Genomic DNA, 18,229 nt, shown 5'->3' with positions numbered 1-18,229 from the left:
TAGCAAAGAGTTCACTGGCGTTATCTAAAGAGCATTTCTTTTTGACAAAACTCCCAAAGACGTCATTTTGGGGCCATCGTGAAGTTTGCAGACACACCAGCAGACAAATGACGTGTTCAAGGGTCCTAACATACACTGACATAAACGAGTAGCAACTGCAACTGAGAAGCTGTGACAAGTTTCAAAAAGGAAACACAGATGTTATAATCATGTTATCATAATAATCTATGTATTTTGACAGATTTTACTGTGTAAATGACATTATCCAGGCAGTACAGTAGGTTACTTCATATATAAAATATATATAAAATCCATTTAAAGCGTACACACACATTTTTTGTGCATTATATAATATGTGTGTGTTCGTGTGTGTGTGTGTGTGTGTGTGTGTGTGTGTCGTTAACACAGCTGGATTTTTTATTCTTTTGCAATTTGGATAATGTAACTGACTCAAGGGCACAACTAGATGGTCTTACCTCACAATCAACACTGTGATCCCCTAGTAAAAACGTCTGGCACTCTGACTATGATAACAGACACTGGCCGCTATTCACTTACAATAACAGAGGCCGAGGAGGACAGAGACCCCCAGGGCTTGGCCATTCACAGCCATGACACAGACCGCTTAGCAAAGATTACGTAGGGATGTTCTTATTTGTCATGCAGCACACTGCCATGGCAACAATTTCAGTTTAAGCCCACCTTTTGATCCCATTTTAGCAGATTTATATGAGAAAACTGTTACCAGCTATCTTTCAAAACATAGCCCTAAGACTTTTCATATGTGCCTTTTCATGCCGGACTGGTGTTCATATTGCGCTGGAAGAGGAGTTTAATATTATTTAGTATTCACTAAGACTGTGCATAGGTTTTATGATTATAGTTTATCTTGGGTTATAAATATCTTATAAACTATTCCAAGTACTGCTTTAACGGCTAATATGCTAATTTCAGCATCTGAGTGATGGAAAAGGCTTGAAAAAATATAAACAAAAAATTACACATAAATATCTGATAAGTAGTCAGTGTGATTTGTTTTTTCAATAACATGACAACTTCTCAACATCATTAAAACTATATTGCTTCTTTAGCGCTGCTTGAATCAGCCAATCTACAACGACTGTAACACTTAGTTGTATAGATATCTACAGGCAATGGTATAATTACAGATAATTATTTAACATTTTATAATATGGGGACCCCCTTGACCATATTTGCCCCCAGAAGGCTGCTGACCAGGCCACAGCTACTTTTCCAACTGAAATGAGTTCATCTTAGCAAAATCATATAACAGTCTTGCTAATTTGTTTTTCGTTTTTTTTTTAACTTATCTGAAGCGATCATATGTAGTTATACTTTTAAAAAATCGAGAAATGATTGCGCTCTCATATCCTGTGCTGATACAAAGAGGCGGGTTTTATTTAAAAACCCACCTCCGTGTTCTTTTCCAATGGAAACTAGCAATCGCGTTTGATTGATGTGGGTTGTAACCTCCTCCTGCAAGTCCAACCCCCTAAGACGTACATAGTGAAAGCGGAGCGTGATCATTGGACTTATCCTGTATATTAACAGAGAATATCTCGTTTTAGTGTTTAAATAATCATACCGAACTGTTTACATCATTACAAGTGGATGCTCTGGGATTTTGTTACGTCGATTTCAAAGGAAAGAAGCGGCACAATCTCTATTCATCTATACTGGAGCTACTCTTAAAGCTACTACGAAAGTTTTAGCCCTACTTTTGACATTTCTGAAGATTCTTTATGGTACGTCCGCAAATATTACGCTCGTTTTCTCAGTTAATTTTGTGCTTTCCTACGTTGCCTTGTAAACAACAGATTGAATCTTTTCACACTAGTAACTGAATCGGACTGATTGTGATGATAATGTTAGCTGAAGACCACACGTTTTTCTCACGTTTTGGTACTCTCTGGTGATGAAATGTTGCATGCGTTCTGCACGCTCAGACAGCTTAGTGAAATGCCAAAGTGAGATAGAGCTGTCCAGTCCATTGAGTGTACACGAATTTAATTCTAGGTATAGTTGTATTTATTGTGTATTCAGCCAGCGTTTTGTGCACAGGAAGCAAATGAATCTTTTCAAATGAATGTCCGATGTTTAATCGATGTTTTTGACCTGTTATCGGCAATGTGGGCTTCAAACTCTTGCTGAACGTTGGCAAGAGATGCCCCAATCCACCGATATCACGAGCATTCAGTTGATGCAAACAGTTTGTTTCTGGATATATGGTTGAATGTATTAACTGTAATTTTGAATTGAATATAGAAATACTGTTGAGGCGGCAGTGTGCGTAAACATTCCACATTGGCTTGGATCATGCCTGTCTTGCTTGGACTTGGCTGTCACGCGTAGGCAATTTGTGAGAACACAGGTATAATTTCAATGGGCTGTAAAATGCAAAACGGTATGATTGGTGTTTGCCAATCGTTACGATTTCAAATGTGTGTATGCACAGTAATTGCCACTGCTGGCTCAGTGTGGAAAGGGGGAAAGGAGTAAACAGAACACATAAAATATATATGAGAGAGGGAAAGGAAAGCTCGGGACTGCTGGTATTGGAACCCACAGCCATCGTACTTCTGTCCTTCAGTTTGTACTATACATGATGCCATTGTTCTCCTCGTGAAAAGACGGCATTGTAGCCAAGACAAAATGATCACTCTTCGCTTGAAAATGCAGTAGTGTGTTGTTTGGAGGCTTCAAAGCTTACCTGAATTTTCTAGACCTGACATCTATTCTGCGAATGATCTGGCGAGGAGTGGGGTCGTGGTGTCCATATTTGCAAGGCAATGCCACGGATAAACACATCCCAGTTTACCTTCACGGTAAAACAGCTTTTCAGTCCCATATGGTGGTACTTACTCATGCACTATATGCTCAAAACAAAGTCATAAAGCTTTCATAACCCCTTTTTTATGTGTTCATATAGTGTTGGAAGTAAAGCTGAATGATTTATGTTGATTTAATGCAGGCACTGGCATAAACAAAAAGAACATACTTTTCAGATAAAACTGTTTGTTTAAGAAAGGGGCTGTCTTTTGCTGATATAAATGGATTACATATGCCATTGGTTGGAGTTTTACCGCGATCCCTTACACTGAAAATACAACAACCTAGACACGCATATAAAAATACAGCATTCACAGAGTAAATAGAGTATGTAGCTGTAATGTATAATACTGTTTTAGTAAAACATTTTTTCTTTTATGTGCCTGCTAGAGGATGTTATGAATGACTCCTATTTCTCCTCTTTGCACCGGAGTGGATGCACATGCGTTTACTCATGTAATTAAGTGATTATCTGTGTTTATGCCTCAGCATGAAGAAGCCCTCTTAATCAGCAGTGTATATTTTCTAGGAGATGGACCCCTTTTATCTTTTTAGATGGAACCCCTTTTCTGTGATGGGGGTTTAATGAAAGCAAACGGAACTGAGAATCAGAAAATTCTTCAGACTTAAGAAGCGGAATTGGTGTCGAGCACCCTGAGGGCAGGCTTCAGGGGTGCGTTAGGAGATGAGGCTGCTGCCGTCTCGTGTGTCGAGTTGGGGGAACGTCACGCTGCAGGAGCTCCGCGGTATCTTCTCACCTCCTCACATTCACTGACGTGCTGCGAGACTCCACTGTGGAAGGGTGTTTTTTTGTTTTGTTTTGTTTTAGTTCATTTAAGCTAAACTGCAGCTTCAGTTGTTCTACCGCTGTGCACAGGAAGAAGACCGCTGTTGTCTTTACCTGTCTTTAAAAAGTGAGCGTGCTGGGAGGTCTTCCCCCAAAATCTGTTGAGGATTATGCAAACTCCCGCTTAATTACAGTTCAGACCCTCCTCAACAGACAAGATGATGAATGGGTCTCATTTATTCTTAAACATCACTGAGGTCGCGTGGTTGCTTTTCTGCTTTTGTGGGCAGTTTGAGGAGATTGCATTCAAAAGGGCTTTCAGAGGGGTTGTGCTTCCAGCAAATATGGAAAGCTGCTTGTTCTTATGTAAAAGGGGAAAAAACAGTTTTTTTAGGAGCCCTGGACAGAAACATTTAGGTTTTAAATCTTCTGCTCTCCCTCTGTTAGCTTTAAAAGAGACGCCTTGCAGATTCGTGCACCCGGGGGTTAATGCCTCACTCCCGCCTGCTGTGAATGAGTGATTTTTTTTGAAGAGGAAGTGTGAGATGGTTGGAAGGTCACGCCTGTGGAGAGGGGTGAGTAGGTGTGACCCTTGAGTCATTACTACCAAATATCTTTGTTTGCACTGGCTGCGAGGATGCTTTGTGGATGCTTTCGTCCTGGGCGGCAGTGTTTAGAGCTGTACTCCTCTCACATCCAGACAGCTTGCTCAAGGTCGCGGGGTCCCGTAGCGTCCCGCTTGGGATCTGAGCCTGGGGCCGCGGGGTCTAGGGTTATGTGTCCGCACCACGCCCCCCCTGCCCGCTCACCTGCTTTCCCTCTTTCATGAGGACGGCTCTCTGTTCTTCCTCAGGGGGTCGGGGGGTCGGGGGGTTTTGGGGGGGGGGGGGGCGCAGCTGTGAGAACACAGAGGCCTTCTTGGGTTTGAGCAGGAGGCCCAGCTTGTGGGCCTTCACAGCACAGGGGTGGTGGAAGGCTAGCAGCAGTAAAATTCACCCACTCGTTGCCACCATGGCACCTACAGGCTCCGAGATCAAAGAGAGCCGACTGTGAGAAGTATTGTTATCGCTGATGATCACAGTTTCATAATGTATTGATGGTCTTTTATAAGGTTGTAGCCTGTAGATAAGAGCCATTTCTTTCAAGAGTGGTGTATGGTTAAGAGAAATAAATCCAAGTTATAAGGAATGTATTTGTGTTTAAAGTGTTAAAATATGCTGTGTATATTTACATACTGTATACTTGCGTATATTTAGACTCTCTGGTGCAGTGTATTGACATTATTTCAGCATTCATTCACTATTTTTCATACTGTAGATTCATGGATTTCTCGCGGGAGGATATTTTCTACAAAATATGCTTACAATTGCATATGTGAACATGGAAATATATGATATGTGATTTTTTTGACATATATTAGAAAATATGAGTATGTGTGTGCTCTGTGAGTATGCATGGAATGAATTGCTCATAGAGACATTCTTTGGGTGTGGAGGCTTGTGGCAGCATGGGGTTCTTCACAGCTGTGCTGTATGTGGAACTGTAGTTGGGGTGAGGTCAGATTCGCAGCTGGTCAGTGCTGGTTGCTCAGTGGGGCCGGGGGGGCGGGCAAGGGTCACCCTCGCGGCTCCACGCCCGCCACGGCGTGAATCCATCGGCCTCCTCTGCGCTTGACCCGCGCCGGCCGCCAAGTCTCCGAGGATGAGGGAACTCATTCAGGCCACGGTTGAGTGTTTATCAGAAGAACAGATGTCCCACTATAAACACATTGCATCTCTGCATAACCCGGTGGCTGCTGGGATGGTGGGTCCCTGTCTTTGTTTAGGCTCCGCGCCTGAAGCGCGTGAGACAGTTACTTACAGCTAAGCTGTCTGTGGTCAAGTGGATTTCTCTTCCCTTACCACAACATCACTGGAGTGGTGGCATTCCCCTTTCTCCTCCAGTTGTTTTTTTCCGAGTACTCACATCCAGCGGTTTGAGTCGAAGGACCAGGCCAGCTTTGGTCCAGTTTGTCAATGGGGCTAGCCTGTTATGTGTTGCAGACACAAGGGGAATGTCAGTTGTCAGTGAGCCCTTGAATTGCGAGGTCACACTATGTCCTTATGTTGAGTCTCCTGAAAATCCAAAGGACTTGTGGTGCCAGCCATTTTAAGCAAGAGACTGCACAAAGGTGACGACACATGGATTCAGGCCGAACCACACTGGGAAGTGGTTTTCAATAGGCATGTTTATACCGTAGATTTAGATATTTGTATTTATCCATATCTCATGCAGTGACACGTCAGGGTTTACTCCAGGGACCTGAGTGTAGTTTCTGTAATGTTCTCTGTCCTAACTGCGCCGATCAGCGATTAGCCTCAGAATGCTGGTTTCACTGCTCAGGCAACTCTGTGAATCCATATGGTATTTATGGCCGTGTGTGCTCTAGCGGTGGCTAGTTCATACCTCCCTGCAGTCTGGAGGCCGCTGCAGCTGTAATGGCTATTCCAGACCAGCACACAGCGAGATAGGAGGAGTGGCCGGTTACAGAAGTCACATAAGGTGATCCGTCAGAGCGCTCCGGCTCAAGGCGAAATTTACTTTGCTGCTGATTGCAGCTGGCATCAAGAGATAAAACGAGGGCCTTGGCAGGTGGTTGGCACGCGTCTCTTTGCGGTTGCGACAGGATGCCAGTTTCTATATAACACCTGGGGTGGCAAAACATCAGCATTCAGCGCTGTGAGGCGTTTCACACCCCTGATCAGCCGGGGGATGGCTTTTGAGGTTAGAGTGGAGTCGTTTTTTACATAACTGTTTACTAAACTGGAAGCAAAGGCACGTGGGGAGTTCAAGTGAAGAGTTAAAATAAAGGTAACCTCTCTTTCACTTATATCGTTTGCCTCCTCACCTCCTGCCTCTTACAGCAACAATAGTCATCCACTTATGACCTCTTCCTGCTTGCCTGGCACTCGAGAATCTCGCAGAGCAGTTGCTGGACTGGTTAGTGGTACTTGTCATTGTCCTTGATGTGCATCACAGCCCAGAGCACAACAATTCAGTGGAGGGCCCCCCCCTTTCCCCCCCACGACCCTTATAGGGGAGAGGTCCGCTGAGGGTTATGAATCCCCCCCCCACCAGCCCAACACCACCCCCCCCCCTACTGGAAATGCAATATTTGTGGAGATGTTCTAAAATTACAGTCCACCTCCTGCAGCTGCCAGCCAGTGAAAGACCTATTGTTACCGCAGCTGTGTGTGCTGCCAGTGCGCTGCACACCCCCCCCCCCCAAAAAACCCCCCCACCCCCCTTTCCCCCAACAATAACACTGCGCATCTCGTTCTCTGTCACGATGCAGCCACGTCGAACGCCACTGTGGCTTTGTGACACACTTCGTCTTTAAGCGTTCGCGCTCTCTCTCTCCGCGTTGGTTTTCAGCTCAGGCCACAGGCCTCCTTTCACCTGACGTGACGTTTTCAGGCCCGCTCGAAGCGTTCCCGCGGCGACGTTCCTGGCACCGGGCCCAATCATCCGAGCTATGTTTTGAAGGTTACGTTGTGGTCAGCGCGGTGCTGTGTGTTGCAGAGGCGCATTCCGTGGCAGCTCCTCCGTGGGTGCGCTGAGCTCGGCCCTGCTGTTTGCCCTTCAGCGGGGCCCGAATCTCATGCCTCCTCTCTTCAGTGCCACTGTTTGTTGTTACTGTCCTGCTCTTGCTTGCATCACAGACTTGCCGTCCCTCCGGGGGAACAGCGGCCTTCCCATAATTCCTTCCCCAGATCGTTCCTCTCATGGGAGTTCCGAACTCTGCCGTTCCGCCAACAGAGGGAGAAAATAGGTTTGGCGTCTGGCCAGTGGCCTGGCCGCAGTCACCTGCCTGGGACTTAGTTTGACTGACAGGTAGGGTCACAGCTGAGCACCGCAGTGTCGCGTGGGGGAAGCATTAGCCTTCTTTGTGTTGCGAAGCCCACTGCTTTCATAAGGCTCTTTTTTCCCATTATCCCGGGCAGTGCTGTGAAAACTGAGAGAGGCCCACTCGTCCCGAGTCCGCAGGGGTGCTCTGGTCATTTCACGCAGGGACCGAGTTCCAGAAGTTGTCTGATGCGTTTCAGGCATCACGTCAGATCGGTTTCAGATGAATCCTCACTCAGTGTAACGTCACACTGCCACAAGTGTGTGTGTGTGTGAGTGCGCTCGCATATGTGTATGTGCATGTATTAGAGGAATTCATGATTTCTGCATCTGTTTCTTGAGATTATGAAGTTACAGATTAATCTAAATATGGTCTAAATGTGTAATGGCCTTGTAGCTGTATATTTAGGCTAAATACTGGGCACTTTGCCCAGCTGATGTTTATATAGTGAGATAATGTACAGATGGTTTTAATTGATTTTTTTTTTACTTTTATGTGTACTATGAAAAATTAAATCCAATCTGGAAACAGCTGTGAGTTTTGGTCATGCTTATGTCCAGATGTCACCATGCACTTTATTTCTTAGTAAAACTCTCAATTGTCTTAAATTTGGATCAATCACTGTTATTTTAACAAAAAGAAAAAGATTTTGTTTTTAGATATTGCTCGATGTATGATGTGGTGTTTAGGAGAAAAAACGGAGTTTTGAATCGTGGATGTTGGTAAAATACAGCAGAAGAGAAGCCAAGCAGTGCAGACAGCTGAAGTCCTCTTACACAGTCTGTAAGAAATGAAAAAACACCAATGACTCACTTTGATTCACAAGTGAAGAAACGTTTTTTTTTGTAAATGACGGGTTTAGCTGGAGGGAAGCTCATAGCTACAACTGCCACTCAAACAAAATCAAGTACAAACAAAGGAATGCAGTATTGGCTAGGTCCTGGCATTCAGGACTGCCACAAAGCGTTTCGAGTGGAAACTTTTTTTCCCGCATGTACCGTGACTCTCATTCAATATTTTTTCTTCGCTTGTGAGCCGAGGCAACTGGTTCTCATCTTTTTTACAACGGTGACACCAGGATAGCCACAGAGTCTGATGGAAAGAGCATAACATAGCATTACTTAGCGGGAAATGTGATACTGTACCCCATTTAATGCATCTCAGTGATTTTCGCATGGGTTGCGATGCAATATCAGAGGCTTCTTTTTCTGAATCACCAAAACAAGCTTTTCCTAGATCTGTTTCTTTGAAGCAGAAAAGGGCAGGGCCGCATGTTAGAATTTGAAAAGGAGTCTTGTGTCCAAAGCATTTGTCTCTGTTTCCCGTATGTTAGATTGTTTTAACCGTAGCCCTTGTTTTTCTTAGTATGCTAAAAATACGGAAGCCATGCCAATAATATCAACTTTGCGTCTGGGATCTGTGTGATTTTAACCCGAAGTCATATTGAGCGCTTTACATGTGTGGCTTTGACCAGAAATGAACCCGCTCTGAAGGGGTTAGTTTGCGGTCATGGTGATTAACGCTGGACCCCGGATAATCGGCTTATTCAAGCCGAGCGGACCATTTCCAGCGAAATGAGTTTAGTCCTGCTGAATGGCTGTAAAGTGTTAATTTGGGGAGGGGGGTCATAGCCACTGATAGTGTTGATCACCTCAGGGTGCACGAGTCACGTCTCAACGAGTCACGAGTCAGATCGGTGAGTCAGCTAATCACATGAAATCTTGCATAGCATGTAATGAGCCTCCCAGATTAACCCTTGATTCCCAGCCCATTGAGTTTCCAGGCCTTCTTCATCAGCTCCTCTGTGAAAGTCTAATTCCCTGCCCCATGTAGTAGCTGCCCTGTGTGATCTGATCCCCATTTCTTTTCTCTTTTTCACAGCAAGGGATTTGAGTTCTTTCGCTGGGAGGGAAGACCACGGGGCCCTTGAACAGAGGAGAGTTCGTTTTCGGCTTCTTGAGAAAACTGTGAGCCTGATCAGTATGGCTGCAGGAGATGTCGCAGTGTATTTGGTCCTCGCCCTTTGCTGTGTGGCCTCTGCAGGTAAGCATTTGTTTGAAAACTGTGTTCACAAGATGATGCATCCAAGCTCTGTCCTGCTGACCTCAGGCCCTAGTGAGGCTAGGGGTCCAAAATGATTTGATTCGCTTGCTCAGAGTACTTGATCTGGGTTGGATTGAGTGCCTCGCAGAGATTATGACCTTACTAAGAGACGGATTCTTTTGTCAGTGATGCTCATGAAGAGATAACGTGCTCTTTTGGGTGTAGTGTCTGCTTTTCCTTGTTGAAGGTTACAATTATAGCGGGACATTTGGGCCAAGATAGCATTTGACGTGGGAATATATCTCTCACAGATGATCGTTTTATGGGTTGGCAGAAGCAAGAGTCTTATTGCAGCGTGTATGCTGTTCTCTTGAGTTCTGATCCTGGCAAGAGAGTTGGAGTGCAACTGGCTTTGGAGGGCATTCGACCACAAAAGCCCCAATTAAACGAGTTTGACCAGCAGTGAGGCAGTGACAGTGTATCGACATTGCTGTAAGGTCATGAGAATGTTGAGCGTTTCTGGAGGATGATGCCTTTTTTCGTCAGGGATGACACAAATGATCTCCCCCTTGGACTTTCTCGCTGTGTCTCCTTGGCTGTGCTGCCAAACTGCCTCTCCCTGATAGTTGAAGCAGAGAGATCAGCGCTATGAAAGTGCTGACGAGTTTGTTCTCAGGCCTCAAATATGTCTCAGGGCTTTCTGACCCCACTACGGCTTCCCATGGAAGCGCCTGATAGATCGGGATGTTTCTGTGAGGCCAAGAGCGTTAATTTATTTCCATTTGGCAGGGACCAGCGGCGTATCATCTTTGGAGAAAAAACAAGTCAGACAGAAAAACAATAGCGGAGGTATAGCTGTGGTTGTTGGATTTAAGTATGGCATGTTGCTCACATGCCTTGGAAACATCCAGAGCGCAGCGTGGATTTGTGGGAAGTCTGGAAAACCAGCGTCGTGGTCTCTGGGGCTCTGACTCGTACATCCAGTATTTCTCTGGCCAGTGATACTGCAGATTTGCTGTGAACCATGTTTACTGTGACCTGTTAAGAGTGTGCTCCCTCGCCCCTCTCTCTCCGTACACGTCTCACCAAAAGCTGCACTCACATCAATTTTACTCACGGCTTGCATTTATGTTGGCACGTGCTTTGATGAGTGTCTGATGTTAAGATAAACTCTTCCTCTTTCTCAGAACGAGAGAACCCGTTAAACAGTAATCGATTATCTGTGACATTGATCTTCCGGTGCGTACGCTGTGCAAGCATTGCGGCGGCCCCTTTAACAGACGGCGAGTGCTAGATCGAGATTGAGCGTCAGGCAAGCGATAGTGTAGCGCCGCATCTGTTGTGTGTAAAGCTAATTGTGTCTCCAGCACTCCCCTCCTCACAAAGACTATGAGATCATACTCAACTTTTCCATCCTCTCTTTTACAAGGGCCCGCAAATGGAACATAACCATTGGTGCCAGCATTGTTGTTCCTCTTTGAATGAGCACTGAGTATATCAGCTCGTAGAAACTGCAGGGCCAACATGTGCTTCCAGCACTTAACTGTCCTACAGCATTTATCCAATGTAAAGAAATAATACCTCTTGTTAAGGAAATGGTGAGTACTGTTCAAAAAGCCTGAGCAATAACATCACTAGGACCAAAACTTCTTGATTCTTTTAGACTCTTTAGAGTCACGGCCTCTCTCAACGTAACTCAGACAGAAGTATTTAGAGGTCTGAATTCTTTGAATACCGAGTGACACAGTTGCAGCATTGAACCCTTGTAAGTAAACCTCAAAGGGGAAATTCAATTAATTAATCAAAGGGAGTTTTTTCCATGCCCTGGATGGATCTGTCGGCATGTTTTCATAAGTGTGACGTCGGAGAACACTCCAGGGAGATTAGGTATCAACAGGTTCTCTCAGGGGGATTAAACCTGCCAGGCTAATTGGTAACCTTTCTGTCTGGCAGGTAGATGTGTGGCTTCCCCCCAATGACTGATCTACCAAGGCTTGTGGGTTTATGCTTTTCTGTGTGATGAAGGGAGATTATATAGGACTTGCGTTGTCTCATTTGCGGTGAGATGATGAGTGGGGAAGGCAACGGATTGGGACAAAAATGAAGAAGTAAATGGAAATAAGAAGTTTTTATTAAGTGTTATTAAGCATGCTAAATTTATTAAATGTGCCCCCCCCCCCCCCTACACACACACACACACACACACACACACAAACACACACACAGACACACTCAAATGAGTCATGTGCAAAGACCTGTGTCACACTGTAATTTATGATCTGGAAACTGGAAAACATTCAGTGATCACTGGCTTATGACTGGCTGAAGCCAAGTCCGCTTGGAGCTTTCCAATTTAATCTTTGATAAGAAATGAACTGCATTACATTACTGAATACATTCAAAAAACTGAAAAGAAGATTAAAAAGTGCTGTGATAGGTAAAAAAGTGCATGACTTAGTTTCCTCGATTGGTTTTGCATATAGACATTGAGGTGGGATCTTTTGAAGTTCGTGTTCGCGGCTGACAAGGGCAGCGAAAACGTCTGCAGTTGTGGCTGCACTTCCTCTGGCCCTGTGAAGACATCATCTGGCCTTACATCGCTCTCTTCCTCTCAGATTCGTCACTGAGATTCCCGTCAGCTGCGAGACGTCAGTTAGAAAGCGGCCAGAAGAACAAAGCTTTCCTGTGGCCTGTTGTTTCGTAACAGGCATGGTTGCACCTACGCTACGCTATCACGGTTTATCCACAGACAATGCGTGGTTGACCAGAAATTCAGCACCTGCATTCCTCCTCTCCTGTGTCTAGTTTGGTTGGTAACAGGAGGTTCCGGTGCTGTCTGCATTCCTGTGCTGACTATGGTTGTTCTGTTTTAGACCACACCCTCTCAAGAATGTTCATAAGGAGCCAGCAAATTAGAACGTGGATTTTTCAACAATGGCAGAGAGAGAGCTTTCAATGTGGAACAGACCGAGCCGACTGTCTGGTCCGTATATTAAAAATCTGTGGTTTATCAGGGTTTGGATTCTGGCCAGGGCTGAATTAAGAATCAAGTTGATTGCAAGTGTTGAACCTTGGCTGATTATTTTAGGTGATTGTGAATGTGCGTGAATTAGGCCCGGTTTCTTACAACAATGTTATGATAATACACTTTGTCCTTAACTTCCATTATTTTTTTTTACTTCTGGAACACATTTTTTGCTTAATTTCACAGACGGCTAATCTAATAATGGGTAATACATTACAAAGTAACTCTTGCTTACATTTGTTATAAAAAAATTGAAGGACAAATCGCATCACAGTTAGATAGAATCTGGGCCTCAGTCCAACTCTAAAATGAGCAGCATGGAGCAGCTGAAGAAGAGAGAAGACACCTTGATGAAAGTAAATAAGAAAAGAGGGTGTAGACAGCTTTTTGGCTTCCTTGCCGCCTCTGTATATTGGACCTCTAAACCTGTCAGGGGAGCGCTTACGTAATGTTTAAATTTGGGCACGGTGTATCTTTTCTCTGCACGATGTCATCCAGGATAAAGGCTGTAATTCCTCAGCCCGGCCAAAGCACCTTGACGGCAGACTTCAAAAGCGCGTCTGCTCCCAGGTCTCTCTCTGCACCCCGTGTCCCGGGACTGTTCGGGCTTTTTTTTTTTTTTTCCGCGCTGGCCCCACTCGCTCCCCGTGAGCACCATTCCTCCCCCCCTTTTTTTTACACAGCCCTTGCCAAAAAAAAAATAGGCCCTCCACAAAATATATCCATATGCATTGCAGGGCTCTCTGTGTAACGGCAGAGAGTGAAAAAGAAAGAAACTGCAGCAGGACCAAGGCCAGAAATTCATCCACTGAGCTTGCCAAAAACAGCTCTTGCAGGATGCCGTGCTGCCTGCTCGTGTTCAAGAGTGGTGAGGCCACTTTTTTTTTTCATGCTGTCATTGCACAATCTGGCTCTGCTCCTCTGGAGTGACCGAAAGAAAAAGGAGCATCGCTGGCATCCGCTGATTCACATCTTTAAATTTTACAACTGCACAAAGAAGCTGTTGAGCGATGCCCTTGAGCTGGACGAGTTTGGAGTCATGCTTTTGATCAAGCTGTTTATACATGTCAAAAACGAAAAACCTTTCTTATCAGGAAAACTGGCAACCCTCTCTGTGTAACAGAACAAGGAGGGAAAATGCGAATTCAAACTCTAAGTCCTTCTTATACAGTAGTTTAGGCCTGTAGACACATCTGGCTCTCACCTACCTTTTTGCAGGCGCACAGTTAGAACCCCCTTACCATTATGAGTGGCCCCCTTTGCCACTGTAATTTATGCTGTCTGTACGTGGACATTGAGCAAACATGGGGTTTATACCAGCTTGGTGCGCTCCGTCCCCAGAGAACCGTTTCAATGCGAGAGTAATGCTGAGAGGGCGGTTTTTAAAATTAACGATCTCACTTTGACCGTGTGCCACTATCGCAAAATCAGTCAATTGGTGTGGAGGTCTAAATTTACCACCTGGACCAGGAAACACCCTTCACCCAGTACCCGTGCAGCAGGAAAACACACCACTTAAAAAACAAAAAAAAAAAAAAAATCAGGACAGGATCGTGATTAAGACTGGCGTTAGATCTGGACTTTTCCCTCCTATGATGCCTTTTTTCCCTTCCTTTTTCAAGCTTTTTTGAAACTCTGCCGTGCTTCCAGACAGCCTTCCCTTTTGTGGAAGTCTGCTCTCGCCCCTCGGGGCTGTGTTGAAGGAAAGGTTAGCCTCATAATCACAACGTGTATCCACCAAGGTCCCGTCGAGTCCAGGGGAAGGTGATTCCAGAACAGGTTGCGCAACCGCCGCGCCGGGATAGGTTCTCAGCCAGGTGGGCGGGGCCAGACTGGCTTGCTCATGGTGGACACGCCCCCTCTCCGTGAGGCCCTCTCGGTGCGTCGGGCCAGATGTGATGCCTGTTATTGAGTCGTGAGGCCCTCGGGCTCCGGCCGCAAGGCTGGCAACCGCACACGGCAATGCAGCGGCAACGAGGGGATGTTTGCCTAGCAACCTGAAACCTAGAGATGGCACACGGGCGCTGGGTTACAGCTGAGGACATTCCGTAGCAGTCTGTGCTGCATCTGAGAAGTACAGAGAGGACGGCGTGGAAGTTATTGGCGTGAGCGATGTACACAGTGAGCTTCCCCTGTTTAAAACAGCAAGCTCAAAAAGTACATCCAAAAACAGCGCTGCATTTGTCAGCATATGTGGTCATATAGTTTGTTGTTGATTTTTTATTAAATAAAAATAAGCATAAGACGCACAACTCCCTCATATAAACCACCGATTTGGGCTATGTCACCTATCATGCACCCGGCTGAGTCAGACAAATCTGACCACTCTGTTTGGGTATTCCTCCATAACTGATTAAATCCTCGCTGTAAGCTCCAGCTGTTCCTTTCTGAGTATATAACATTGCCTTTTGCCTCTGCTCATCAGTTAATTGCCGACTAGATCTGTGCTAGTAACTACTTCTAAATTGCATTGTGCATTGCTGGGAAGGCCCACTATTACTGTCATTTAGCGGTCAGCTTACAGCGTGTTTGTATTGGCCTGTTTTGCTACCAGCTCCGCGGAGTGGTTGCCATATTTTGCATGCTTCATTTAACAGAGCCATTATAATGATTATACAGACGGGGCGTGCCTGTATCCAGTAGTTCAATAAGAATTTTACGACTTTATAAAATATGCTGGATTTATAGATAACATTAAATCCTGATTTACACGTCATGTGTTTCTTTTGCTTTATCGATCCAAAACCAGTGGGAAAGCTGAATCATGGAAAATGCGTGCGTGGTTGAGTTTCCCGTGCACTGTTTTCTTCAGCGGCCAGTGATGAATGAAGCTTTTCTCCGCGTCCCTGTGGGCTGAGCTGCTTTGTGAGCTCTGTCTGTATGAATGCGTGGAAAGCTTCGGTGCAGGGTCCTGCACTGGTAAATAGGTACCTCTCATAACTGCAAGGGCATGCGCGCATGCACACGCACAGACACCGACACACACACACACACACACACACACACACACACACCCACGCAGACACATGCACACACACACACACACACACAGATACACACACACAAGTACACGGACATATGCAGTATGTGCACACACACATACACACACACACACACACACACACACACACACACACAGATACACACACACACACACACACACACACACACAAGTACACGGACATATATGCACACACACATATCTACTCACACACATGCATGCACACACAAAAGTACACAGACATATGCAGTATGTGCACACGCACACACACACACACACAGTACCTGGCTGCCATTCAAGCTCTACCCTGGCCACCATTCAAGCGCTACCCCATGCTCCAGCATGAGAGCTGATAGCATACAGGCCCAAGTTCCATGAGACAGATCTATGCAGATAAACAGGCCCCACTGATGAATTCCACCCTCGCCACCTCTTCAGCTTATATGGAAAATACGCACATGTGCGAGGGTGAGTGTGTGTACGTATGTGTGTGTGTGTTTGCACGTGTGTCTGTGTGTGTGTGTCTGTCTGTCTGTGTGTGTGCATGCTTTTTTTCCTTCACACTGCCAGTAAGCAGGCATGTAAATCACTTTGGGTTAGCTCTAATATGAGCCAGCTGGGGTGACCATGCGTTTTCCATTGTGTTCCGTGGAGCAGTGAAAAAAAGCCAGCCTCTGGGGGCTCCAGAGAGGGAGAGCCATCTGATGCACACCTCCATTGAAGGAAAGAAAGTCGGGAAAAATCTGGCTGGGGTTCAGGCTGTGCTCACATAAGGGACTCATTCTACGAAAACAAGTCCGCTTCTGCAGGTAGAAACTTTCTTCAGCCTGTGCAAACCGGAGGATGTGTGATATTCTCTGTTTTGAGGTTGAGTGTTATTTTTCTAAGTTGAGTCCCAACTTTCCCTGTGCTGCAGTTGTGAGGACCTTTGAAGTTGGGTTGACAGTATTCTCCTCAGTGGCGAGCCGTATTTTTTTCCCTCTCTCTTGGTTCTGAATGGTACTGAATGTTTATATGATGACCGCATTGAGGTTGTGGCACGGTTCTTGGAGTATTAGCTGCTCTTAGTCCACCTCTTCCAGGCAGCCCTGCCCCTTTTCATTAAAAAAAAAAAACATTTTTCAGCCTGTGCTTATAACCGCACAAACATTTCCCTTATGGAAGTGTGACAATAACTACTCACGCCGTATACGCTTAGTGACTGCTGCTGGATTGGAGCTCTGATACATTCCATAGCACTCCACAACCTAAAGATGCCACTGGCTCCGCCCCTGGCCACGCCTCCTTTCTCCACCATGTGGCACAGTCGAGATGTGACCAGAAGGCGTCCAGGTGGCGTCCGTCGCCGCCGCGTCGCCATGGAGTCGCCGTTGTTTATAGCCCCTCTCGTCAGATAAGTCCCGCTGAAATGCCGTTTGCGTCCCAATAACGGAAAACTTCTTCGGAAAGTTTCGTAGTGTCCTTCCAAAAAAAAAAAAAAAAAAAAACCGAAAAAAAGTGCTCTCCCGTATTCACATCGGACATCATTTTGCGACAGATATGCACAGGAATATTCTTCTGATATATTTGCTCCACCTGAAGACTGCAATTTTTTAAAAAAAAGATCCTTTAGTGAAGATTGTGGGGAGCCCAAGAAGCATTAGACATTTTTTGCTTTTTGTGGTGGTTGGCATGTGCAATCTCAGTTTTCCTGCAGTAGGCACGATCTTCAGAAGTAGTGAAACCCGTGCTTGCGAGAGAAAGTCATAGATGCCTTTTACGAGAAGTAAGATGAGGGACTACCCCTTGCGGATAGGCACGCTGTCAGAGAGGCAGCATTTGCATAGCCTCTGAGTTCTGAGCCTCAAGAGTACCAAAGTTATGCCATGCACTGACAAATAATGAAACCAATATTATGAATGAGCGCCCCGTATGCACCAAAACTCCACTCCACTGCACCCCATGTGCTACGCTGTCAGGTAACCTCAGTAGCACTGTTAGAAGGCGTGATCTTTGCCCCTAGGGTAAAACCATCATTTGAGGTTGCTGCTAATGGTTGGCTATTTCTTTGCGCTGTTGTTATTGATTGGTTATTTCTGCAATTTATGTCTACTGGAGTATGCCGCTGGTGTCCTAATAGGCTTTGTGTGTGCTGCTATAGTAAGCGGTTTGACACTTGCCATGGCATTCTGCCTGGTTCCGTGCTCCTAGTGATTATGGTCTGTCAGAGGAATGTCCTCTGACTGTCATTGTGCAGAAATTCTGTACCCTCTTTGCCTTCACTCATGTCTAAACGCCCCCACTAACAAAGAGCTGCCATTGTTGCTTGTGCAGTGTGACCAACAGGCAGGGTTCTCTTCTCCACTTCTATCAGCTGTAATGTTGAACAATCTGTGTGTTTTCTTTTAATATATTCAAACATATTCTATGTTTTGGCACTTAGCAGATGCTTTAGCAGAGCAACTTAGTTTCTGTTTTTTTACAGTGTCATCCATTTATACAGCTGGATATTTACTGAGACAATTGTGGGTTAAGTACCTTGCTCAAGGGTATGGCAGCAGTGCCCCAGCGGGGAATCAAACCAGCAACCTTTTGGTTACGAGTCCTGTTCCTTAACCACCAAGCTATACTGCTGCCTCTTCAGATGATAAAATTTTA

General features: G+C 45.5%; 1 protein-coding gene across 1 annotated transcript in view; it reads left to right on the top strand.

Moving 5' to 3' along the window:
* The first annotated feature begins 1,533 nt into the window (after window positions 1–1,533).
* Window positions 1,534–18,229, top strand: part of LOC118795831 (transforming growth factor beta receptor type 3-like) — an 80,399-nt gene continuing 63,703 nt past the window's right edge. Inside the window, exons 1-2 of the mRNA XM_036554577.1 lie at window positions 1,534–1,766; window positions 9,405–9,566. Of these exons, the coding sequence (XP_036410470.1) occupies window positions 9,506–9,566 (61 nt within the window). The 5' untranslated portion in view covers window positions 1,534–1,766; window positions 9,405–9,505. The remainder of the gene's footprint in view (window positions 1,767–9,404; window positions 9,567–18,229) is intronic.

Source organism: Megalops cyprinoides, chromosome 20 (assembly GCF_013368585.1).
Source record: "Megalops cyprinoides isolate fMegCyp1 chromosome 20, fMegCyp1.pri, whole genome shotgun sequence".
In the NCBI taxonomy this organism is placed as follows: Eukaryota; Metazoa; Chordata; class Actinopteri; order Elopiformes; family Megalopidae; genus Megalops; species Megalops cyprinoides.
The sequence above is the reverse complement of the archived record's forward strand: the minus strand, read 5'-3'. Positions and strand labels throughout refer to the sequence as shown.